We start from the raw sequence: 27,060 nt of genomic DNA on the forward strand, positions 1-27,060 counted from the left end.
GGAGAGGGGGAACCAAGAAGTAGAAAGGGTTGGAGAGTGGAGACAGAAGAAGAGAAGAGAAAAATCTAGCATTTTTTGTCCATGTTTTATGACAAGTAATTAACTTCATGGGCTATCGAGATATTTTTGGGTGTCGTGATATCTACAAAACACAGCCCACCTCAAAAATTGCCCTTGGAGTTTAAGGCTGTATGTAGACAAAACAAGGGGCATGTGTGCAAAACACTTTAAAGTGGGGTAAATGCTTTTGCACCACTTTAATGGTGTTGGTGTTTGCACACATCAGTGGCATATTGCGTAGTCATTCCAGCTGCTGTAGAAAATACAGCAGCATGATGTGTGCTTTGAGTGACTCCTTGGGGGAGTTTTAGTTTGCTGCCCTACAGCCATGGCTTTGTGCGGCTCAGGGGCTCTGTAGGAAGCCCATGCAAGACAGCCTGGCAGCAGCCCAGGAAGACAGGCTCTGCCCAAGAAAAGAGACACGCTTGATCTTTTTTTTTCTTTCTTTTTTTTTTTGCCTAAAGCCTGCCCATCTGCCTAAGCTGTGTAGAGGCCAGGTGCTTCCCTCCTTGGCTGCGGTGTCCCCCAGGACCACCCGAGCCGGGTGTCTGCAGGTGGGTGCTACCTGGATGGAGGGGCCACTGCTGCCATGGAGGGAAGCGACAGCACCACCGCCACAGCCCAGGGACCACTCCACCCATTGGCAGCATGCCCTCCCCTCCCCACTGCTGGAGAAGCAGGCGAGTTCGGGTGTGTGCATGCCATGGGGGTTTAAAGGTCCCTAAATTGAAGCAGTGTTTTTAAAAACCCACTGCTTCAATTTAGGGCCCCCGTTTCATCTACAAACACCCTAAAATACCATCAGAACTTTTTAGTGCCGTTATCATCTTATAAAGCACAGTTGACTTTCATTTACTCTTGGAACATAACTTTCCGTGGTATTTTGTTACTGTTTATCAGAGTGCTTTGAAAACAGTATGAGGGATTGCAATTTAGGTGAGCAAGCCCATCAAAAAAAAACTTTGCTAACAGATTTCCCAGTTCTATATTTCCCACTGTGAACATTTAATTAAAGGGCTGCCTAAAAAGGTGTTTGTGTATGTGTGTTTTTCTCACTTCAATGACTCATTCTTGAGCAGCTTGGTGGATTTTGTATTTAAGCAATGACTTGAATTTAAACGTAGAAATCGTTGTTTCCAATTCAAATCCAAACATGAATATTCCTAGGAAGAACAGTAACATGGGGAACTATTTTACTTCCTTACAATGACATGAAGTTGTGTTTTGCTGTATATGTATTTATCCTCTATCCAAAGTCCGCTTAAGACAAATAAGCAATGCTGGATCAGGCCCTAATTGAGTGGGGATTTGTTAGAGCCTCAGGATTAATTGCTGGCATCAAACAACGCCTTTTGATTAGTTTTATGACATCTTTTCCAGATAACTGTATTAAAAGAACTTACCATCATTGCGCAGGAGGAGTGGAGTTGGTGGACCCTGTACTCTTTGTTCTGCTTTAGTGTTAGTGACAATGCAAGTATAGTTGCCCACATCAGATGGCTCAACTTTGGCGATGTATAAATTTCCTGTCTCTTGAGACACAAATCGCCGACTATCCTCCTGAACATATAAGGGGTTATTGTTGAAGATCCAAGCATAGGATAAGTCTGGAAAACATTGAATACTCATCATGCATCCCTTCCAGTGTAACCTGCTCCATATTGGTGCCTCATTACAATATGCAGCCACTGCAAGTATCCAGTCATCCTCATGGTAACAGTCTGGGTTGCACAAATTTTCTCTCAGGTAAAATAAGCATGGTTTCATCTTGGAACTTAAACCAAAACTCTTCCACAGTTCACAAAAGTTTGGATAATATTTTTGCTCCATTCTCCCCTTCCCCCCACCCCATACCTAATCTATTTTCTACCTTGAAAAGGGTGTAGAAACACATGACTTGAAATGCTATAAAAATGTTTCAGTACTTTCCATTTTTAGTACTGTACTTTTAAATGTCTTGCAGGCCTATTATTCTTCACACCAGGCGATGGCCCCTTCTATTCTGTTTAAATGACATGAAAGGAAATACCATAAATTATTTCCTAGTTTATCATTGGATTCCCAAGCAAGGAAGGGAAAGGGAGACTATAGGCAAGAGCTGTAATTTTTCTATAATAATTTTTAAAATAGAGCAACAGGTGCAGTTTTGGGTTGCCACATACTAGACCCTACATGCCCTCAGAGATCATTTCTCTATTTTCCATACTTCTGTTTTCTCTTGCTCTTCTGTAGTTCCTATGCTGCTCCAAATTCCTTACTTTCCATTCTTCTTACTGTTTTCTATGACCTCTTTCCTGCTGCCCCTGGCTCTTATGCTACCAACCGTACTATTGCCTTGAGTTCAGAGATGCACATATTGATCAAAGGTTGTTTTGGACGAACTTGTTTGGGTCCTAATGGCAATTTAGCCATGCCTACCTAAAGCTCATTAAGAGCTACCGTTCTGAGTCAGTAGCCTGTATTTGTGGCAGGTTGTGCAGCCCCCGTACAGCTCTGTGTCACTGTAACTCAGTATCCAGCAAGTTGGTTACTGCAACACTGCACCACAGTCACAGCAGTATAGATATGTTCTTAGCTTTATTTCTTCCTCTGCAGCTCTTTCCCGCTGCCTGGAGTTTGACAGCTGACTATGGAAGTTTTTTTTGGGTGGGGGAGGGTTCCCCCACCCGTTTTCCTTCTTCTAGCAGTAGCAGGAGTAGTATTGAAATTCTATTTTTAATAAAACCCAGTAAATCAGAAGTTTCAGAATCTACCAGTTTAGCTTTTCTTAATTAAATGTATAATTCATAAGCCAGCAGCGTTCTGCCAACAGTTTCATTTCTACACATTTTCTGCCATCATCAATCCCATTTTAAAAACATTATTTATGTTTTTCTGTGACGGCTTCAGTGCGGCATGATAATAAGTCTGTAAACTCCAGTAGTTCTGTGGAGTTTTACGTTGTCACCCTCCAACATTATAGGACTATAATTAGAAATGACATGTCTCCAGGGAACGATCAAAAACACTTTCCATACTTGGCTAAATCCTGCTGTAGATTCTGTTTTACTGCTAGCCATTATGCTTGGCTATTTTGATATACAATAAACACAGAGCATACAGCAATTTATAAAATAATGCAATACTTAGAAATATGTGGGGGTAGATTTTCATGAGCAATGCAACTACAAGACTCAGGCTTTCTTAGTCTTTCCCCCCCTTTTACCTCTTTTTTCTTAATATAATTGCCCTTCTTAGAGTTGAACTTGGTTAGTGTTTAGATGACAGGTTATTACGTTTGTCAAGAGAAACCCGGACTACTTTCTGAAATACAGCAGATAGTACAGTAAGCTCAGTGACTTACAGTTCTCATACTGTACAAAAACAATATCCTACCATGATGCTATAGTACTATGACTATTATGAATGTTATGCCTCTGATAGGACACTGAACTAATGCCTATATCAGTGTTTGAAACCATCCCGCAGAATGAAATGGAAAAGAGTATCCTTGCTGCAGGGATACAATAATATAGTTCAAAAGAAAGAGGGCAATTCTATGTGATACAAGAAAAACTCTATAGAAACCTAGTAAGCCTCTGTCAAACCATCCATCTGGCTATCTGCTGTCTTCATGCTACACAGGACTTTTCAATGAGGTCAATCTTATTGCCTAATGGATCGGATCAGCGAAAGAGAGTTGGCTCACCTTTCGCTGAAGCCAACTTCCCAGTTGGCTTCAGTTGTCAAGCACCTGCCTAAATCTCTTTTCATGTCTATGTTCCACTCCTGTCCTAGCGCCTATTGATGAGGTTTTCCATTTAATTTAACTGGAAGAAACTACATGCCTTTAATTTCACAATCTATTTTTTTTCTCAGTCACCTAACTGAAGGTTTGTTGTCACCTACGCCGAGGCCCCACTTGCCAAGAGCCTAATTCAGTTCACCAATGCCAGTTGAAACCTTAATTTTAATTGACTTCAGCAGGAGTCAGATCACATCTATAGAGAGCCACGAACCAAACTTGGGACCTCAACCTCACGCTCCTTTGTGGTGTGACACAAGATTAGGCTCATGTTTAGAAGCTGCTTTTACATTTTGTCCCGGGCAATTATATCTGTTAATATTTTACCTTTTCTTCTACAATTAAGCTACTAGGACTTGTACAATGAGCTGTCCTTTCATCCCACCGTGGGTAAATCACAATGAAAGGAGAGTCATTAAATGAATGAATTATTGAAAGGAACATGTGTAGGGACCGTGTCTGCCCCTTTTAGGGTTTCCTTCATTTATATTGCTATCAGGAACCGAGTGAAGCATCTGGTTAGGATGACATTGAACAAGGAGATAGGAGTGGTTTGGAAGAGCACTAAACATGCAGAGAAGATGGCTGACATTATCTTGGCTAATGAAATCCAGTGCAAATGAAGTGCCGGGAAACTGAGAATATGCAAGTTTTTCACTGAAGGGCAAAAAAGTCACTACTATCTGTTTTGTCCTGCGCTTAACTTCAGGACATCTGAAAAACACAGCAGTGTGAATCACACTTCTTGTTACCAGAGTATCTGTGACAGTGTCAGAATTGTCTCCGAATTATTGAATTCCAGGCACCGCTGTGAAAGTAGTACAGTGTAACAGGTCAGGGTACACACGTTAGTCATCAGCCGTGATGAGAGTAGATATATTTTTTAATTTTATTTCCTTTCCTTGTTTGGAGAACTGCACACCTGAGATTTTCCCTCTGCAACGATCGCTTCTCCCAGGAAATGAAAAATGAAACGAAACTTCTGAAGTTAGGAGAGGGATCTGTTAATCTATTTACTCCATTATTCTCCTTGGCAGTAGCTGATACCTAGTAATACTTTAGAAAAAGTAAAGCATTTAGGTAATTGTGGCAGGATTCACAAGGGGATTGTATATTTCAGGGAAAAGGGAGCCCTTTCGAAATTCCTTGCAGGCAATATTATTATTTTGCTCTCTAAAAATGGGAGTATTACCCTTGCTTTCTAATGCCCTCCAAAAATGCTGTAAACAGCCATCTGATTACACAGCTGTTTCTGGATGTGTTAAGATCACATTAAATATAACAAAATAAAAACAAAAGCACCTCTAACCCTAAGCATTTGAGTGGCTTAAAAACTGAGGGAAACAATTCATTTGTATTTTTTAAATAACACAAACTCTGTAAAAAGGTTCATCCCTTTTCTGGAAAGAAAAACATGCACTAGATGTTGGACACACTGTAGGCGTCTATATTAGCAGGGGTCAAAGGGCAGTCTCCCCATTCTTAGTTCATATCCTGCAATTGATTGCACTGAAGTCAATGAAGCTATATACAGGTCCGGGTGTGCAATCCCCTGTCTGCCATCAATGGATGCTACGGGCCTGAAACAGGTAAGTACAATACGGTTCCAGTGAGAGTTTTCTGAAGCAAAACACCTATTATGCAAGCCGGGCTCATTCCAAAGTTGTGGCAGGAACAGAAAGTACATATACCCGTAGGTTACACAAAATAAATTAAAATACAATTAAATAGAATTTAAAAATCATGCTAACCTTTTGGCTATTTTATACTTGGAAAGCATGGTATGGCTATGTGTGCCAAGAGAGAATGATTGAAAACAGGGATTTTAGAATTTATTTTGCTAAAATTCCACAGTGACATCTCTGTGTGTGTATACACGTGTATGTATATATGCATAGTACACACATGTGCATGCAAACGTTTAATTATGCATATACATATATGAGTGTACATGCATATGTACCCACACATACACGTACACATCTCACTTATGCATGTGTGTGTAGATATGTATTATGCACACATGTATACACACATGCACATACGTGTATACATTTGTGTGTACACACAAGTATGCACACAGACACATTTTGTGTTTAAAGTAAAATTTCTTGTGAAATGTTTAACTTCCCTCCTAAGTGACTTAACTCTTCAGCATCAGCCTCTCAGGCAATCTTAGAAAATTGATACAATTTTTTTTATTTTGGTTGGCTACTGTGTAATAAGTAGTGCTTATTACATATTTACTGCTGATTACCCATATCTGTAGCCTGGAACACCAAGTACATATTCATGTATCCTTTCTAATAACAGTGATATGGCAGTCTGGGCAGATTCCCTTAAGCAGACAGAGTCCCTTAAGTCCCAATCATGGCAAAGGACTATATATATTAGTGTATTATATCAATATAGTTAAAACTGTGTAGCAGAGACAGACACAGTTTTTCCTTTGGTATAATTAGTATTACATCACTGCAATATATAGTTGATAATGGAAACAAGTCTGTGAGCTGAAATAATTTTTCACCAGATTAGGTGAAGTTATCCCAAACCCAGTGAGGGGTAAAACTCCACCAGTGTAAACTGTCCAGGGTATAGGACAGGGTAAGCACTTTTGCAGTTGTTGCTGGTGAAAGTGTATGCTTCTCTGAGTTAGTCTGAAGACAGGCAGAAAGCAGGGTAGAGTTGCACCTTACAGACTAACACACCCAACTACTTTTCTCCGCCTACGTTTTAGATCATGACAAAGTAACAGTTGCTCTTGCTGAAACAACAACAAAAACATCTTCGCTAATCAGAAATGCCAACATCCACGTTTTCCTGTGTGTGTTTGCTTGGATTAGACAACAGCTTTTTGAGCCACATCATTCTTATATGAACTACCGGTCTCAATTTGCATTGCTGAATAATTTCAGAACTTTGTCTTTACTTCATGCAGAACCTGGGAAAAGGAAAGATCCTTCGACTCCTTGCTTTTCCCTTCTTGTTTCTTTTAAAATAGCACAAAGTTACCAATTAACCCAACAGTTTAAGAGTTCTCCCAGAGACTGTGGCAGGGCTAGCATTACAAGGCTTCCCAAGACAATCAGTCACTCCTGAACCTTGTTAACCAGCAGAGTTAATTTAGAAGCTGCAGCTTCTAGAGAATGTTAATGAGCTGCACTAATAACAGGCAGCTGACTCTCCTTAGGGAGGTGAGGGGAAGGAGGAAGACTGGGTATATAAATTCACACTGAAGAGGATTGTAAAACAAAGAAGGGCTATGTGCTGAGAAGTGTGATGGGGTTGCTGTTTATGATGCTTCCCCCGTGCTCCCCCCCCCTTTTTTTTTTTTTTTAAAAACTTCAGTGAAATAGGTCAGGCAGAAAGCAGGGGAAAGATGCACTTTCTAGAGTAAATGCATTTAGTTTTTTTCAGGTACCTTTCTTGCCTTGGCCCAGCAGGAATTTGAGCAGGCAGATCACGCTCTCAAGAGCTGGCCATGTTCCTAGTAATATAATTTTTACTCCTCCAGGGACCTGATATGAATGGGGCCCTAGAACTTTGTCTGAAACTTTATCTCCTTTCCCCTCCTGCTTTTTTGGGCTCCTACTTAGTAGCACAGGAGAGGAAAGAAAGAGCAGAAAATTTCCAAAGTTGAATGAGGTGTCTTCATGTTTCTTTGGAAGATCTTCTGCAGCGTAAGAAATCAGTATTTCCTACACACATACATGCATACATAGCTTTAATTTTTTCCTACACACTTATATTCTTTTGCTAGTTGCTTCTATTGAACTGGGCTGTAAATACCTCGGGGAACTCCTCGGGTAGTATATCTAGGACTCCACTTACAATGGTTGCTTTCTCTTCCCGCTGTTAGCTAATACAGTGTTAATCCTATTGATGAGATGGGGAATATCATACTGAAAATACACGAGCACTCCAATATTTCATGGTATGAACTGTAAGAGTTTTGTATAGAACAAAGCAGAAAACCCTTTGTTCATTTAAAAAAAAAATAAACGAAAATCAGAAAATGGAATTACACTGTAGGTTTTATTTAAATGGCCTATGCTGAGTAGCAACAAATTAACAATCCCCATTTCCAGGCTCTCCCATAGCTTAAAGGATTCATTTGCTCTTTTCAGAAGATGAAGCAAAATGATTAGCTAAAATCTAATGATAAACCTATCTTTGTAATGAGAGCTGGGGCAGAGCAGCAGAGACTCTGGGTAGACTTTAGATGCCATTACTGTTACATTTGTGAGCTATTAGGCAGCCTGAAAGGTGTCAGCAGTGGCAAATTGAGGCAACCTGAGAGTAAGGACTGTGTTCTTTTGTGTAGTGCCTTGCACACTGAGGTCTTGCTCCATAATTAGGGCTCTAAGGCATTGATGCTATAAATAATATTAACCTCAGAACTGGAGCTTGAGTTACTTTAGTTCTAACATATTTTCTTTGACAGCCTGTAGAAACAACCATCCTTTTTGGTAGGAACCAAAGAAGAGCTGGGACCTGTGACTTCCAGAGGTGCTGCAGAGCCCTTGTTTCATAACCTGGCCTTGCAGCCGTGGGCACCAAATCTCACCCCTGGAAGCCTCATTGCCTTCTTGGTCCAGTTTCATATCATCAAACTGATCCACCTCCTCAATGCAAAACATTTAGCCTGGCTCCCAGTAAAAGCCCTGGCCAACCAGCTGTGCCTGCACTTTTAGCCAGGAGGCTTGAAGTAAAGTAGACAAAGTGAAAGCTGCACTCCTCGTAGATGTGTTTTGCTGCCTTGGAGGACCACCTCTGCACACAAGCTCCTGATGGCCGCTCACTAGCCAGACCCCTGTCATCACTGCCTATTTCTCCAGCTGTGGACGGTGAGCCTAGTACCCTGGCATCCCTGAGCATTCGGCACAAGAACACTGGTGGGATCTCCTGTCGTGTGTGTGTGGGGGGGGGGGGACAGTCAAAGTGTGTCCTGCCTGTGCCCTTGTTGCCTGCCCAACATGGAAGCAGTGCTTAGCATCAACACCAGAGTAAGTCCTATCAAAGCTGTCCATTGTCAAAAGAACTGGTGACCTCCAGTGGTGGCTGCTTCATGGGGCCTTGGCCATAGCTACCATTTAGACCCATCTGTGATGACAGCCTACCCTTTTTGCAGGGAAGAGATGCAGAAGACTCTCTTCCATGCCTTCCTGGAGGGCCCCAGCTGCAGCCGTTCTTTGCTACCCTCAGCAGCCTGTTTGGTGCATTGGACTTGGACTTTTCCAGGACCATGTGCATCTTCTCTATCTATGTACCAAATGGCCAAGGGAAGCCTGATCTGTCTGGCCAGATTCCTGCTGGGCGAAGCCAAGATGGCAACTCCAAAAAGCTGCAGAATCCAGCTCACTCAGACTGACTCCAATGACACCCTGCAACTCTTCCGCGTATTGCTATGTATCTTATTTGAGTTCAGACATGTCATCTTGCAAGAAAATGTGGATCAGTTTGCATTGTGCTGGGCTACCGATGGGATATACTGCATGAGGGAAGACAGACCGCTAATCCTCAGTGCAAGTCCAGGAAGGGCATTACAGGGATTCAATCTCCATTGATTTGGGTGTACCTTACAGAGCAGTGTTTCATGCTTAGCCGCTGGGGGGTGAAGGAGGCACAGTCGCGCAGTTTTGCATTTAAATCTTTGTTGTTTTAATCATTTTATAATAAAGGTTTAAAAGTCTAAATGTCTGTATTTCTCAAAATGAATGAAATTCGACAGACATGGAAGGTGTAGGGTTTTTTTTTTTATTATTATTATTTCATTTTCTCTGACCTAGTATAGTTTCCAAGATTGTTAAACAGAGAGCAATCTGATGGTTAACTAGCTCTTTCTGTGTTAAGGGCCAAATCTTGCCTGTCATACTTTCCTTCCATAGAATTCATTGTGAACTATGCCAGGCCTAAAATTAGTAAGTCCTTCTCTCTTCGGTGTCAGAGGAGGGAGCTTCACAAAAACCTTTTCTGTAGAAATGGAAGTGTTTCACTGGCTTAGCATTCTGAAATTCAACACAGCCTCCATGTACCATAGTTCACACCTAAGTCTTCATCCCCAGGCATATAATTTTTGGCACACAATTGCAGTGTTTATGGATGACAAAAGGAAAGGAACTGAGTTTCCGTTCTCTGGAGGCTTATTATTTTAGATAACTTTTTTTTTTCATGCCCATTGGTCAGCAGCTCATATCTCCAGTTTATAAAACACTATGGCAGAGGCGTTTGTTCACGGATATCAGCCTGTCAGTTCAATTAATGGGAGTTGGACTCACCTTTTTAACTGTTTGTGTCCTCGGTGGATGTTTCCAACTCTCCTGTTTGCTTTGATTCTGAATCTAGAGGAAAAATATAATCTACAAACCTAAGGATGGATAATTGTGTCCTCCTGCAGTCTGTCCTATCAGTATATCTCAGGGACTCTCTTTGGAGCTTTCTTTGCTTTTAAGGACTGCTTTTCACTTCTTCTCCCTGATTTACATACCCTTTCATAGTGCTGTAAACACTAAATGAACTGAAATTTCACCTCTGCTCAAGATTTGATGGACTTCTCTACCTCTCTGATTATACTGTATTCTCTTTATAGATCACTATTTCCCTTCTCTTGAGGATTTCATAGTTTCTAGGGTCCCTTCCGACCCTAGAAACTATGAAATGTACCTCATAACTCTGTTTTCTTTGAGAAGAATTGAGGAAATATTTCGGAGAGAGGGGTTCGTGCTAGCACAGAGTAAAATATGATAAGTCCCAAGTTCTGTGTCTTCATTTCCCATGGAGGAGGGGGCAGATGTGACCAAACTTTTGCTATTTCATATAGTCTGCCCATTGTGCTAGGTTTAGTTCATCGTTGTATTAATACATTGATGAAACTTCGTAGGGTTTTTAAAAGCTAATCTAATTAGTTGTATGGCCCATAGACTATGGAATTGTCCTGAATACTTCAATGATGGATAAGTTTAAAATGATTTGAAGGTCTAACCCAATGGAGTTCATTACTCAAACTGTTGCAAACCTCTTCAATCTCTTGAATCCTGGGATGGAAAAAGCTCCCAAAAAACGGTCTCTGTAGAGGTTACAGCACTTGGTTCTAGGACTGAGGAAAAGGAAAAACATCTCCGCTATCAGAATTTCGAAGTGTATGGGTACCTGCTAATATTTATATATAGATGAGGGAGGAAAGTACAGTGAAGGTTGTACATCTCACCAGTGAGAAGGAGAGAAGAGCATGATATCTAAAGGTTGAGGTCCTTTAGATGAAGATGGGGATTTGAAATGTCCTATAAAAGGTAAGATGCACTGCAAGTTGACCAAAAAGAAAAAAGGAGAGCCCAGAGATGATGGGGTTCACAGTTCAGGAGCAATGGAGGAAGTAGTTGCCCATATATTAACCCCTCAGATGTTCCCAGGAGCACAGTGAATTCCATATTAGATTTCATATTCCTTATGAAACAAAAATAACAGGAACCAACAGGACAAATGGAGCTGCTCTCACCCATGGTTTACTGTCTGAAGGGCTGCTAACTATAGCTACTGTCCTCTATTACACAGAGAAACAAAAAGGATTTGAAATAAAGTGGTATTGGCTTCAGATCCTGTTTAAAGGGATACAGATTATCTTTGAACTCTTTGGGTTTCCTGCTCCCTTGTCACCCAGCATGAAACAACGCACGTTAGTTAAAAATAATTCGATAAGTACAACGGTGGTGGGGTGTTAAGAAAGGCAAACCCCAACGTTACTGTGAGGAAATAATATAGTTGAATAGTAAGCTGTTCCTTGCTTCCTCCCTAACAAGGTGTGTGATTAAACTAGACTCAAGAATTGAAAAGGACACAGTGCCTTTGTGTACAAGTCCTAATCGCTGGAGGAATGCAAATAAGAAAGACAAGTTTGAATTATTATTTTTGATAGTTTTATAAAAATGAGAACTTGAAACAATTTTATCTTCAATATTGGGTTGAAAGTCCCATGGAATAAGTTTACCTTCTTATTCTGGTCAGTCTGGAAAAGCAGAAAAAAATTCACAATACCCTTTACAATTTTTTAGGTGAGTTTTTCTGTCTTTAGATAATAGCGCAAAGAGTTTCAAAGCATAACGAGCACTTCTCTACTCCACTTTTGTGGGAAAACCTGCTTTCTTCATTTTTTGTTGGTCTCTTAATTGGCATTTTTTTTTTATTCCTGAAATGATAACACTGCTCCTTATGTTTTGATGCTTGTATTTAAGGCTGGAACTGGGTAGAAAACCATCAGAGGAAAAAACAATAGAGGAAAAAAAGTTGTCTTTCATTTTCCTAAACATTTAGCCCCACCTGCTCCCCACAAAAAAATGGTTTCAGGAGATTTTATATTTGGGTTAGGTGTTTGATTTTCATTGGCTCTTGTCTAACGCAAGCTTCAAACCAAGCCCTTTATGGCTTTATGCTCAAACCTGCAAGCACTTGCATCAGGCTTAATTTATTACAAAGATTCCAGTTTGAGAGCCCTCATACTGAAAATCAACATGTAACAAATACATTTTAAGAGGACAACTTTTACTGATTCGAATCTTACAAGTGTTGACTGTATTGGATGATTTCGCAGTAAGGGAGTAAACATACTTGACATATTTGTTCCCGCCAGGAATCTAAAACAGTGATTTAAAAAAACCCAACCGAAATAACCTTTGGCTAGTGCATCCTTAGATATTCTAGTCTCCATCACTTTTGAGCTGCATAGGCCACATTTGGTTGGACAAAATGCTGCACCAGAATACATCAGAATCATTTACATCACTCAGACTCTCATCATACCTCCGTAGTGTGATGGAGGTCCACAGAGCAGAACCACTCCTTGTCCTTCTCTTACTGACACAGTGCTTCTCGTTTTGGTTTCAAATTTTTCAAGATCTTAGGGGGGGAAAAAACAAAATCTAATTATTACCAGTCAGACTTCTCGGTGAATTATAGGACCAATGTAGCTATCCTTACTCAGTCAAATGAATTCTATGCAAAACCAGACATTGCAGTTCGGACCAGGAGGCCATGTTATATCTAGTATTCTGTCTCTAATAATGCCCAGTTCTGGGTGCATTAAGAAATGTCCTCACGTTCTTGCAGTGGGAAATGATGGAATAGTGTGTCCACGGAGAGGTTACTCCCTAAGCCCTTCCAGCATTAGTGCATGACTCGAGTGTCACTTTTTTGGTATCAAATACAAAATGTAAGTGTATAGCTTGAACGTTTACAAATATTTCAAATTTACATATCAATGAAAGGCCCCTGCCACCCCCTCTTTTTTCAAATAGAGACCGCATTTTTTTTCTACATGGCTGACTTATTATAGCTCCTTATTAAGCACCTTGAAGATTTTTAGTAAGAAATAAAATAGACTTCAATGCCCATGAAAGCAGGGCTTTTTAAATTAATCTACTAAGGGTTTTTTTGATAAATGCTATACAGAAGTCAGTGGGTATCTTGAAATTAGTCTGGGAAGAGGAAATGAAGAGATTTACAGAATACAAATAAATGGACAGTAGGGCATTATTTTTTATGGTTAATAAAGTTACCCCTTGCTAACACAGACAGTTGCATTACAACCCACTCGTAAGTGCAATTTTTATGGCTATTTGTCACTTCCTTTTAACTGGAGCTATGAATACACATGAAGAAGAAAATACAACCCACTATTTCATTGCTTGCTAAAAATGCACAGGTAATAAGTTTCTCAGTATGGTTCCCCTTTAATAATGTGATTTCAATGACAAAAGATAACACACAAGATGTACCTTCAATAAAAACCCCCAAATCAATTATTTTCTTTTTGTTCCAAAAGTTCTCATTAAAACGATGAGATTTTTCATCAGAGTGCATTTGGCAGGGGATGTCACCTGCTTTTTTTTCATTCAAAGAACGTTTCCGTAAAATCAAACGGACCATAATAATATCACCACCCCAAAGCTAGCTATACCATATAATTTCATATAATCATGTTTTATTTATGTTTTCTGTATTCAGCTTACCACAAGGGTATGGAGTCCAAGTGTATTCTTCTCAAATTGTAAAAAGTACTTTTTTTTTAGGTCCTGTTAGACATGGAAAGTTTAGTTGGGTAAGTAGTTGTGGGCAAATTAAACTCAGCACCCCCAAGAACACCGAGAAAATAAGAGCTGCATTTGATTTTCTATGGCTGTTTTTGTGGGGTTTTTTGTTTTTGTCTTTTGTTTAACTATTATGTAAAGAGTCTGTCTCCAAAGCATTAAGCGCTTCATGTGTCAACTAATAACAAATGCATAATAAAATTATGTGCTTGATAACATTGATAACAAGTTGGCTTATTTTTTCCTTTTAAGCTATTTTTTTTTTTTTTTAAGCTTTGAAAAATTGCATATGGAAATTTATGTGCCAGGGGACTCTTAATGGGTTTGTTAAATGTCTGGATTAATACGGGCCATTTGCATCCAGTGATAGTTTACTGATTCTTACTGTGAGAAATAGTCCAAATTTATTTTGTGGTATTAGCTCTGATTTGGACTTGCCCGTCTAGGAGCAGGGTGATGTCTGAAGGGGATAAATGCGGCCCTCTTCATTTTGAATTTTTGCCGCTCACTGAGATGCTGGGATTGATACAGAAGTAGTGGGTTATGACCAGAAGTTGACCCTGTCATTCTCAGAGAGCTGTTAGGGTATTGCTGAAAATGATTTTTTTTCTTAAGCTTTCATAAAAAAAAGTAATAAGTTCTTTCAGAGAAGAGAATAAGTCTAAATCAATGATCTTTAAAATGAATACCCACACTGGAATATTTCTTTAGTGAGGAAACTTAGCAGGAAGGTTTGATTTTTGGACTACGTCTAGAATTGAACTGTGCTCTGCAGTACTCTTGCAATAGCTTGTTTGGTTTTAAGCAATGTCATAACACGGACACGATGCTGCCTGTGGAGCCTGACAGCACAAGTTCATACGTCTGTGCTACTGCTTTTAGATTTCATCAGCTGCCTGTAACATTTGACACACCAGTGGACCCTATAATGCGAGGTGCAGTCACACTTGAATGGTGCCATTCTTTCCGTTTTGAGAAGATGCAGATGACCCATTGCTCATCTTCCCTTAGGGCTCTTTCATATGTTATTCTGAAGGATTTCACAGTTTCCAGAGAGCATAAGGGTTTATCATGTAGTTAGCAAGGAGGCGTGAACTGAGAGGTCTTAAGTGAGCCACAGTCACTACTTCTGTCTGGCAAATGCTTCCGTCCTACTTGTGTGGTCGAGTATCTTGCCTAACATCTGGTCATACGAACTAAATGGAGTGGGACAGAGTAAGGAATGCACACGGGGTCAACAGAAGAAATGGAGGAGAGTATATGGTGTGCACCGCTTTGTAATCTGAGTCTCTTGCAGTGTTTCTCTGATGGACACAAGCTGCACAGGTGGTCCTCAGACTTACCACACGGTTGCTGAAAGCCATGTGTTAAACTGAAACTTTGTAACTTGGAACCAATTTTCCCACAGGAAACAATGCTATAAATGGGGGATTAGTTCCTGAATCAAGGCCCAATACCCTATTTTTACCAACAATAAGCCAGACTTTTGTACTCAATCAATTATAGATGAGTAATATAGCTACATTATATTATAAATAGCAATCATATTGATTTGGAACAGTTTCTTTGAGGTGACTTTGCTGGACTTGGAGGCAGTCTTCTCAGGAGTCTTGGCTGCAGCTTTTTCTGGAGTCTTGTCTGCTTTCTTAAAGAAAGTGTCCAAGGAAGTTTAGACCGATGTTCTCCAGGGAGATGGGAGACCCAGCAAACTTGTTCGCTGGTGTGGTGTGGTGTGGCGAAGCATTGTAAAGTCAAAACTGACATCACAAAGTTGAAACGGTGTCAATTTATCAACTTCGTAAGTGCGAAGCATTGTAACTCGAAATGTTGTAAGTCGAGTAGGGCTACCTGTACCAACTGTTGGCTGGTTTTGGGTGAGGTTCAAGTTGCTGGTTTTCAAAGGTAAGATCCATTATGAGTTCTGAATATATCAGACAATGACCTTTTACCATATGAGTGTCAAAACCAGTATTGATCCAGCGAGATGCTCAAATTCGCCATCTCCTGTTTGTACAGGGAAGGGAACCGATGGCAGAAGACTCCTGTGAAGATGGATCCTGCCTACTGGAATTGGTAGGAAGTAGACTGTAGATTAAATAGCCAATGAACACCAAACTTTCATCTCACTGCTGCAGAAGGTCCTTCTAGGCCATGAAGGAGACATATTAACGACACCAGGTATAATGGCCAGGCTCTGATGTGTACCATATCACTGCTTATGCTGTAGCTATTGAGTAAAGAGTGGACCTGTGAATCAAAGGTGGTCTATCCTCTCCCAGATTCACTTTTTAAAAAATGGCTGAAATAGAGCGACAGGTATACTGAGACTCAGTGACATTATTTTATTTGTTTCCACAATGAGGAACTTCCCCTGTTTTTCCGCAACTCAATGGTTACATTACCCAGAAAATTTATAAACAACAAAGAATCCCATTTCCTCAACACTGATCACTAACAAATGGGCTCAGGTTTGGCATGTCAGTCTCTCATTTAACTCCCTCAGCTATGACCAGTTCAAGGAACTTTACTGTTTTTCCCTTTTTCCTCTTCTTGCATATTGGTCTCCTGTGAAGATGCTATCTATTTAGAGGTGGCTGAATTGAATTAGTCAGGTACAGCACCTCATGAACACATTCTGCAACCTGTCATGGCGACAATTGAACATTATCTGTCAATACCCTGGGAAAAGCATTTTTAAACCATAAGATGTCCCTTTAATTACCTGTGTCCTTTCTCTGTGGGTTGTAATCTAAAGACTCAATGGGGAAAGAAGATTAAAAGACAGAGTTCATATAGACTTTTCTATCTTTTATCACTACATAGAAAGGAAACTGAGTGGAAGTGGTGTGTTAATACACACTTAACAGATACTTAGGGGTTTTTTATTGGTGTAATATTTGAGCTATTAGACTTTAAATCCATATAGAAATATGTCTACCTACTTGTTCTGAAAATGTAATACAATTTAAATGATTTCTAAATTAATGAATTACTCTGCTTCCCTTTCTGCATGGGGGATCAAGAGCTTGCTACAGATCTAGACCCAGTATTAACCCATCTGTTTTGAGATAGGGGCATCAGCTGGTCCAGCTTCCCCCATCTATTCACAGATGGACCTAAGGCCAAGCAATGAAAGAACATAAGCACATGGCCTGGGCAAGAGAGTAGCCTTCAGTATTGGCTCAGTTCATTTAGGCTAGGTAGCCTCCCAGAATATTCTGTGCTCATTACAACTAGCAAAAGGGGAGAATTCAAGTCGCAGATGGGTTGTTTCCCAACACAGTAATGAAACCACTGAAGCATGTGAATGTTACGTGAATAATCATAGTATTCTGAACGGGTGTACAAGAGTGGAAAATGCTACTGGGTAGAGTAGGGAAAAATGTGGGGATCAGCTGGGCCATCAGGGAAATACGGCCTGCGGAGTCCATATGCCAGCACTGCACTTAGAAATGACTCGGGCCTGAATGTTTCAAACTTCAGAATTTCAAGCCTAGGACAAAGGGTCCAATTATACAGGTCTGAAAAACTCCCATTGTCTTCAATAGAAGGAGGATCAGAAACCCTCCAAAAAGTTCAACTGTCAGATCACCCCAGGGATGCTGATCAAAAATGAAGCCAGCCAGATCTTTTGAGGTGCTGGCATTGGCTAAAATCCCAGGAACTTCTCTTTCTTGTTTGCTAATGTAAAGAGGCTATAGGGTTTTTTTTATAGAAATGTGTAAAGGGGGAAAAAAATATCACCCCTTTCCTGGCTGTAAATCATAATTTCACATTTTTGCTGAGAACAAGATTTTGCTGGTAAAGGAAGCTCTCTGAGGAGGAAGGGGGCAAAGAGTGATGTTTCAGTAGTGAAAGGTGTTTCCATAAGGCTTAAAAAAGTTAACAGGTTTGCATGGCTAGCTTTAGAGCTCTGCTGGTAATAGTTTCCATTGCTTTGGAAACTGATGCAGATTCTTGAAAGCGGCAGGATTTGGAGAAATATTACTCTTCTGTATTTTAAGGAACTGTTTTCCCCTTGATCGTTAATTAAAACATGGAAGCAACAACTGATTAACATTACAAAAGAGCTTCACTTAAACATCCTAGAATCCACATTATTTGCTGATTAGTACGACTAAATTTGAACGGCTTTGCTATGAGACGTTGGTACCTGAAATACAAGCAATATGCCAAAGGGTCTGTGCAAGCATCTCATTCATTTCACTAATATTATTGCAGTATATTGCAGGTCGGATTTCCAAAAGAGCTCAGCACAGTTTGGCACAGGTGTTTAAAAGCAGTTTAGGTCCCATTTGGTTACCGAACTGAAATGGCCAGATTTTTCAAAAGTGCTCTATATCTAGCCCTTTCAATTAAGAACAGTAGCAACCCACTAGAGTGCTGAGTAAGGCTGATTTTAAAAAATGTTACTGAAGCTGTTTTCCTTTTCTCCTCTTTTGTGTGTGTGTGTGGGGGGGGTTGGTGCGTTTGCGCAGAAGTGTTGAAACATCACCCAAAAACGCAACAGAAGACAAATTAATTACGATGTTGCTAGCCCCTCACAGGACTTCTGGTTCAAAGTCACATGCTCCTTTCCTCTCTCTGGGTGGTTTTCTTAGCCAGATTATATCTCCCCTGGTCAACCATAGCCAAAGACTCCTGTGATGCATTGAGAAAGCTCAGCAAGAGATGCATAGCTAAAGTTGTCAGGCATGAAAAAGTGGACCACAGAGGAGAATGGAGAGAGAAAGTGGTATTTCCTAATCATACAACTTTAGCTAAAAAAAAAAATATTTTTTGAGCAAAAGAGTTTGGTGGCTGATTTTTTTTTTTTTTTTTTCACTGAACATTTGAAATATCCTATGGATAATTAAATGCATTTAATTGTTGCGGGGGTTTTTTCCCCCTCTGAAGGAAGGAAAATAATTCTGATCAGCTGTGCACAAAGAGGTTTTGGCATGTGTAGACAAAATGGGGGCCCTAAATTGAAGCAGTGGGTTTTAATAAACTGCTTAAATTTAGGGCCAATTTAAACCCCCATGTTGTGCATACACCACAGTAACTTCCTTGCCTCTCTGATGGGGAGGGGAGGGCGAACTGCCAGCGGGCACAACGCTCCCTGGGCTGCGGAGAGAGCTGGTGCTTCCCTCTGCTGCAGTGGTGCCCCCACTTCCCTTCCCCAGGCAGCACCTGTCCACAGGCACCCGGCTCGGGCAGTCCCGGGGGGCAACGCAGCTGCAGAGGGAAGCACCAGGCCCCCATGCAGCTCAGGCAGGCAGACTCCAGGGAAAAAAACAAAAAATCAGGCTCACCACTTTCCTTGGGCAGAGCCTGCTTTCCCAGGCTGCTGCCAGGTTGCCTGCAGGGCTTCCTGCAGAGCCGTGGAGCTGCACGGAGACCAAGGCTTTGCTCCATGGCTGTAGGGGCAGCAAACTCCTCAGAGGAGTTTTAGTTTGCTGCGCCCCAAGGCATTTAAGGCACATTATGCCGCCAAATTTACTACAGCAGATGGAATTAATGCACAATACGCTACCAACGTGTGCAAACACCAGCACCATTAAAGTGGTGTAAAAGCATTTTTCACTGATTGAAATGCCTCGGTGGGAGTTGTGAGGTACTAAGCTTTTCTGAAAGCATGGCCCTAAATAATCATTTACTCTAACAGCAGAAACAGATCACTGTATTCCATGTTATTGTGTTACCTAGCATAACTCTATAACGTAACATGACATAACCTAATAAAGCATAATGTTGCTTGTCAAGATGGTATTAAATAAGAGCTAAGATCAGGTGTTTGGCATGCATTTAGATTACTAATATGCACTTAGGAATAGTGTGGATATTTAACAGATGGTGTATTTGCTAACTTTAGTGTTTCTGTAGAAATCTATAAATAAGTTATTGCCTAGCTCCACAGACTTCCTTCCATTCTTTGCCTGTATTTATCTCAGTTTGTGAGCGATGGCTTGTCTCCCTCTGCATTGCTCTCTCAGCTGTAGGTTCTATATATATATATATATATATATATCTTCTCTTCGGCAGCGTGTATGTTGGCAGATTGCTGTCTGTATAGTACAATTAATCAGTCAAATGTGATAACGAGGTCATGTAGTCTAAGCAAAAACATTCAGGTGAATAAGTGGATTCTTCACAGTGAAATGTGGGAATATATGGACTCAGCTGTGCATGGCAGCAAGTCGTCATCTTTTGCTAGGGAATATTTGCAGACCACAGCAAGAGAGAATCGTGCTTAAAGCAGGCCAAGCGTACGCTACTCTGTGGCAGCTGTTTTAGAAGAGGACAGGGCTGTTTCTGATATGTGGAGTAGGGCAACTTCCAGCTTAGTGGTGGCTGTACACATAAGTATGGAGTTGGCATAATGAGCCAGATCTTAATCTGTTTATAAATTGTTATATCTCCATTGAAAGCAACAGAATTATGTTGATTTGCATCTGCTGAAGGGTATGGCCTGAGGGTCTTAAAAGTGGATATTCAATTAGAATGAGCGCAGAGGTGACATAAATAGCATTTCAGAGGAGAATGAACATTAAAGGAGCCTTTCTAAGCAGAGCACTGCAATTAAAAGAAGATAAGCAAACCCATATGATCAGTGAGGTGTTTAGTTAAGGAGATGAATGATGATACCTAGAGAGAGATGTCACTGGAACATACACAGGCATTTCTTGTCCAGTGTGCTCATGTTACGACACTTGGAGGTGTGGCGCTCAATCATAGAAAGGTGAAAATATTTCTTTCTTTTCTTAGTGTTTAATGCTAAACATTTGCATAAATGCTGATTGCACCAGCAGTTTATAAATGTTCTTAGCTAAAATATTGAAAGTATGAATGTTCTTAGCTAAAGTACTGTTGGAAGTATTGTAAAGCAAACTGCTCCTAAATGGACGTGGTAGCTGTATATCAGTGCATTCTAACATCTCACTACATGGTGGGTGAGACTGGATATAGGGGCACACGTACACAGTGGATACAAAGATCCCACATAAGTAATAGTAAATCGGTTAATGCAATCTAAGTATTTTATGGTCACCACTGCATAAAGGCGGTTGAAAACGTGCCTATTTCACATTTTGTGTCGAATTTTAAAATGGCTGAGTGGCAGAAATATTATCTTTTTAAAATGGAGTTTGGTAGCCCAACCCTGGGTGAGCTATCTCCAAGTGAGGTGGATTGCCTTTCAGCAAAACCAGTTTCCTGAGATGAATCCAAACTTTTTTATCTTGGATCCTCTCCGTTCTTTATTGGTTGGTTCTGATCCCAGAGACCACTTCAACTTTTCATTTACATTCTTCACTCAGTTCTTAGTGCTACTTTCCTCCCATTTATTTTTTTTTTAAGATAGACATAACTGATTCTGTATTGGGCCTTGCCAACTTTTACTCGCATGTGAACTAAAATGAACAGTAGACTCCATGTTTTTAAAGGGCTCCAACAACTAGAATTCACATGAATATTTAAGCATTTACCATACTTCCTTACTTGCTTACATATACTATGGTGTTGGGAAGTATATGGAATATAATGGGATTGTATTTCCTGTTGGAGGAACCGGTAGAGTAACTAGATGCAGGTGGGCATGCCCTCAAGTGCCACATTTGGAGGGGTGCTGGAATTACCCTCCACCCCTACACTAGGGAGCCTGCACCCTGGCAATATACTCACGCTGAGAACCCCAAGCAAATCCTTGGTGGCTGCTGCTGCTGCCACTTGGAGTAACAGCCAGGGCAAGCAAAGCATGTGGTGACAGCAACAGCACTTTAGCTGGGGACCATTTAGGAGTTCCTGGCATGGGTAAGATTGCTGCCTGGGTGTGTGCTACCTCTGCACCCTTCTTCCCCCCAGGGCTGTTGGAACTGAGCATCAAGGCCACAGAGTAAATGAAATCCTATGCATGGTCTCCCTTCCCCTGCTTTTAATAAGAAATGAATGATTTAGGTGAACAGAAACAAAATGTGCATAGCATGAGTCCAGTTGGAAATGCTTGTCAAAACCCCTGTTAGAGCTATCCAAACTTCCCGAGTCTATAAATATGAACTGGAAATGTCAAAAAATAGCCTCTTTGTCATGACATTTCCTCTGCTTCTGCTTTCAGTTACAGCTGCAAACATTACGAGGACAGTCTTTATCACAGCACTTCCAGTGGCAAACCTGGCCAAAACTGCTGGTGGGGAAACACTGCTTTTGTCTCATATGAATTGGGGCACGGGGAGGGGGGGTTGTTTACTTGTGGTCAAAATCAAGGCAATGTTTATTTGCTATTTTTAAGATACCAGTTATTTAAATATCTCATGGGTTCCAAACAAGGTTTAGTTATAGTTACTTTCTTTTAAAAAATGGGCCCTGGCTTGGGAAGGCAGTATTTTATTCATCTCAGTTCACTCTATTTTTGACACAGCAATATGGAATAAGTCTTTTGTCTCTGTTACTTACACTGAATAAGTCTTCTGAATATCTGATGCCACGCTGGTTTAAAGTGAGAGAAGACTAGACAACCCATCTTGTGGTGGATCACTAAATTATCCTACCAAATCAGGGCACTGTGCTTTATAGAGGAATTGCTCAGAGCATAATCTTGCTACTGCTGCAATAACATAAGCTTATATTGTGATCTCATGCATATTTTCAGGCTGCAAAATTGCCCCTGAAAGTTGTCCATGACCCTAGCAAATGCACTGTTTTTGGGGGTCCTGTTAGACGTGTTATTACTTACACCATTATTTAGACATTAAGTATGGGACTATAACAAAGTAAGTTTTGCAAATTTTAACTCTTGATGTACTTTGTATTAAGAGTGCGCGAAGACTGGAGAAGTGTTTAGTGTTTTTTTTTTTAAATGATGTTTTATTGCAATTATATTTCCAGAAGGGGAAACAGTGTGTTTTATCATTAAAAAGATATTAGCTCATGTTAAGAGTGAGTATCCAGACACCCTGCATTACAAACTAGCAAACAAGGAAATAAGAGGATTTTAATATATGAGATTGTTACAGACAATTAGAGCAAGTCCAATTTATCACCTTGTATAATTACTAACAGTTCATCTGAATTAATGCAATTTCATGCTTTCTTGAACTTTTGATTTTTTCCATAAATGTTTTGTCATTACATAATCCCAGATATTATACTTGTAATTATAGACTGTTATTGCACAATACAATGAGTGCTAAGACATTAGAAGTAAGAACACTTCACAAGTTAGAAATCCTCACTGGGAAAAATCAATAGGCTGCTTTTTCCCTACATTTTTATTGAGATGTGATTACTTGTGATACATCAGGATGGTTTTCAGTTTCTTCTCTTTTTATAGAGCATAATATTATGAATGGTCAATGTAACCGGGCAAGGTGTATCACAATGCAATTCTTCTCCCAGGGAAATGTGATTTTAAACATTTTTTTGAATTCAGCAGTTTTTAAAAATCCCATTGTTAGAAATCTTTGTTGAAGATTTTATCATCTGCACTTAGGGATTTGTTATCTGTGACTTAAGTTTTTAGGATGCTAATATTTCATATAAACTACTAATGAATGAGATTATGGGTAAAAAGGATGCAAGTTTGTTATAGCCCCATGTTGAGAGCCTGGTTCTTCTTTACAATTAGTCAATCTCTTGCTTTTAGCTGTGGAGGTCCCCAATTCCATTGCCATTTTGTTGTCCAAGATGGCACCTATCCAACTCAAAGAAAGGATCCTTACCTATTTAATTCCAACACACACATTTTTTTCAGGCACGGCCCTTTGTTTCCTGGAACAGGGGCTTCTGAAGTGTTATCCTTCACTGGGTGCATCTACATGTGCAATTAATGCCAAGGGATACGTTCCAGAGCTGTTTGAGCCAGAGTATACTGCTCCTGGGTTCACATGTGTGTTCAGGACAGCAGCACTTTGAACCAGGGCAGAGCAGACCCAGGCTGGCAGCACGCTCTTGGGGTTAGCCCCAGGCTCTGGGTGGCAGCACTGGGCAGTAGGAGGGATGGTTGGAGCACAAGAGTGCCACACATGGAGTTCTGTGGTTGGGCAGCAGGCAGGAGTCTGGCCCTCTGCTACCTGGGCTAACCAGGTGCAGTTTAGGCCTGGGTCAGCATTTACACATGCATTTCACTGCAGTTAATAATTCTGCAGTAATACTGTACTTCTCCCCAATAGTCCTGTCTTCAACATGTTAATTAATTTACTATACCCTAATACCAGCACATGTGTAGAGGGTGACACTTGACTGCAGAGCTAATTAATCCACTCATTAGCACAGGCCAGAACATCCCTGGCCTGACTAATGGTGGCACATACTCAGTGGGTCTGTAAGACGGAAGGGTCCAGAAGCTGTGAACCTTGGACCCAGCATGAGGTAATGCCCCACCTTTAGTCCTGAGCATCCCCAATTTGTTCTGTGTTATGTAACTGTTTTGGCACAAAAATGCCAGTGAGGTTACAGCTACCTTTTTTGAGCTGAACAGTAGTTTGATTGGTACGGTTGATGATTAACACCTATATATATCTAGATAGCTGTATATAGAGATATCTAGATATCTATATTTATATCTGTATCTATATCTATATATGGATCCTGGTTTTCTCTGCTAGAAAAAAAAAATCCCAATTTTCAGTTTAAGAAAAAGTAACCTAAATTCCACATTCTGGAGAGAGAGAGGTTTCATTTTAATCATGGAAAAATGTGGAAGTTAGGTTACTTTTATGTGGAGCTGTGTGATTGGGCAGCAGGCAGGAGTCTGGCCCTCTGCTGCCTGGGCTGACCAGGTGCAGTTTAGGCCTGGGTCAGCATTTACACATGCAATTCACTGCAGTTAATAATTCTACAGTAATACTGTACTTCTCCCCAACAGTTAGGTTCCTTTTTTTTAAACTGATAATTGGGATTTTTTTTTTTAGCAGAGAAAACCAGGATCCCTGCTTTATCATTCAGGGTGAAAAAGCCTCCACCCATCCCAACTTAATTCCACCTCTGACTCTGCAACTCCACACTCCGAATAAATTGCTTGGCAAGACATTCAATCCTGGAGACTTAGCTACTTTGGTGCAACAGATTCATATTTTACATATCACAGCTGTGGGCATGGTGATCTTTTTCTTGCTAAGAAACTTAATTGGGTTACACAGCACTTTTAACAACTCTAAAAAGTAGAGTAAACTTAGCAAATAAATCCTTTAGCAGTCTATACATTGTGATAGCAATGTCAATACTATTGATCTTTCTTTCTTCACACCATCTAATCTTAATTTTTTACATTCCCATTGATTTTGCATAAATTCAATTTTAAGATTAAGAGCAACATTATCTCTAATTAAGACAGCCAAAAAGCTGCTTAGCATTTTCCACTCTGATTTATATCCTTGAATTATCCACTAAACATTTAAAGAGCCTCTATACACTAGTAACTGTTCTGTTCCCTTCAGAAATATATGGATATAAGTCTCCATATTATCATTATTATGATCTTTAATTGCCACAAGAGCTGTAGCTTTTGAATACTCAGTGTAACTCAATGCTGGTTCTTATGAATTATCAGGGAGACAATTCTTGTGTGTCCCATTTAAACAGGGACAGAATGAAAGGCTTGTATGATAATTATTGCTCTTCTTTTATTGTTCCACCTGGAATACAACACAGATCTACTCTGCCTCTCTTTAACAGAAGGTATTCAACCTTTACTCCCCCAAATAATACCCCCAAGAGACATACCAATTCTGGTCATGGTACACTATTTCTCCTGTTCTTTTCAAATTAAATCCACTCTCAAGTTGTCATAGCAGAGTAATTAGGGGCAGATAGAGAAAAAGACTTCTCCCAGACTTCTCTTGGGTTTCCACATTAGCTTGAACTGGAATGTCTGGGCTAGCTGACCACTTGAGCCAGTCTATGTGTCCTAGGACTGAATAATTCATCATTACTTTATTTCTGCTAACTACAAAAAAATGTAATTAGAAGTGAGACTATATTGTCCTAAAATGTTTTTATTAAAGATGCACTAGTGTAAGGTAAGTTTTCAAATTGGATCTGGAATTTTGTTCATCACTTAACATGCCATAAAACAGGAGAAGACTACAACTGAAGTTAAGGAAGCTGTCACTGACTTACTGTTTTTCTTCATGAACAAAGAAACACACTGCAGAAACACACATGCTAGAATGCCCTACAAGCTGGTCTACATCTATTTTTGTGGCTTTCTTTTTTTCATCTATAAAGTTAACAGCATAAAATATTAAAATACACTTCAGAACGGAGCAAGGATGAATTGTACTGACTAGTGAGTATTGATGGAGCTCTAGGGCTTCTACTCCAAACTTCATCCAGAGGCCAGAGCCATATCCACAGAACTGACCTTCTCAAAAGGAATAAAATAGTAATAAATATATTTTTAATATTTTATATTCTTGAGCAGTTTTCTCACTTGTCATCTCAGAGTCCATTTGTCACCTGTCATCGCAGAGTTGCTTTGCCGTCTGCATGAGTTTTCTCCAGATTGGTATGTTCTTAAAAACAGATTTTCCTCCACAGTCTAAATCTCTTGCACCAAATTAATCTCCAAAATAACTGCAGTGACTTTGAATGAAGTTACCCTAAGGATACATTTGGCCCCTTGTGGCAAAATATTTATTTCTGCAAAAGCAGTAACTTTTAGCTTGAATTGTTCTCTTCTGTGTGTCCCTTATAGACCAAGTTTGTCAGTATATACATATACATATGCATAATGAACTAGTACCTCTCCTCCCTTCTCCCCCAACACCTTTTTCTCCCCTGGGGGTTATGGTGCATTTATGGAGTCCAGGTGCAATGCAAATGTGTCATCAGGGCATAGAAATTTTCTTGAATTCACCTGAGTAATTTGTGCAAAGAAGCCATAACTGTTATTTTACTTCATCTCTAGCTTTTGGGTATGGCTTTTATCAACAGGTTCTCCTAAATTCACTTTAATAAGATGTGAAAGTTTTACAGTGCAGTGAAAAACATGGTTCTCTATATCAGATTTAATCCTTTTTACATTGAATAGCTAAGTTGGTGGCCTTTCTAACTTTCATTATGAAAACTATTTATGATGATGACTCTTTTTATCCCTTGAACATGAACCGTAGAATAAATGAGATCTATTTTATGTATCTGAAATTGATATTAAGGAAGTTT

General features: G+C 40.1%; 1 protein-coding gene across 1 annotated transcript in view; it reads right to left on the reverse strand.

Annotated features, from left to right (window-relative positions):
• Positions 1-27,060, reverse strand: part of CNTN6 (contactin 6) — a 218,940-nt gene that overhangs the window by 77,007 nt on the left and 114,873 nt on the right. The window contains exons 5-6 of the mRNA XM_090022247.1: positions 12,638-12,733; positions 1,464-1,667 (exon numbers count right to left, since the gene is read on the reverse strand). Of these exons, the coding sequence (XP_089878373.1) occupies positions 1,464-1,667; positions 12,638-12,733 (300 nt within the window). The remainder of the gene's footprint in view (positions 1-1,463; positions 1,668-12,637; positions 12,734-27,060) is intronic.

The sequence above is a fragment of the Crocodylus siamensis genome, chromosome 11, assembly GCF_052110815.1.
Source record: "Crocodylus siamensis isolate JL-2025a chromosome 11, ASM5211081v1, whole genome shotgun sequence".
Classification (NCBI taxonomy): domain Eukaryota; kingdom Metazoa; phylum Chordata; order Crocodylia; family Crocodylidae; genus Crocodylus; species Crocodylus siamensis.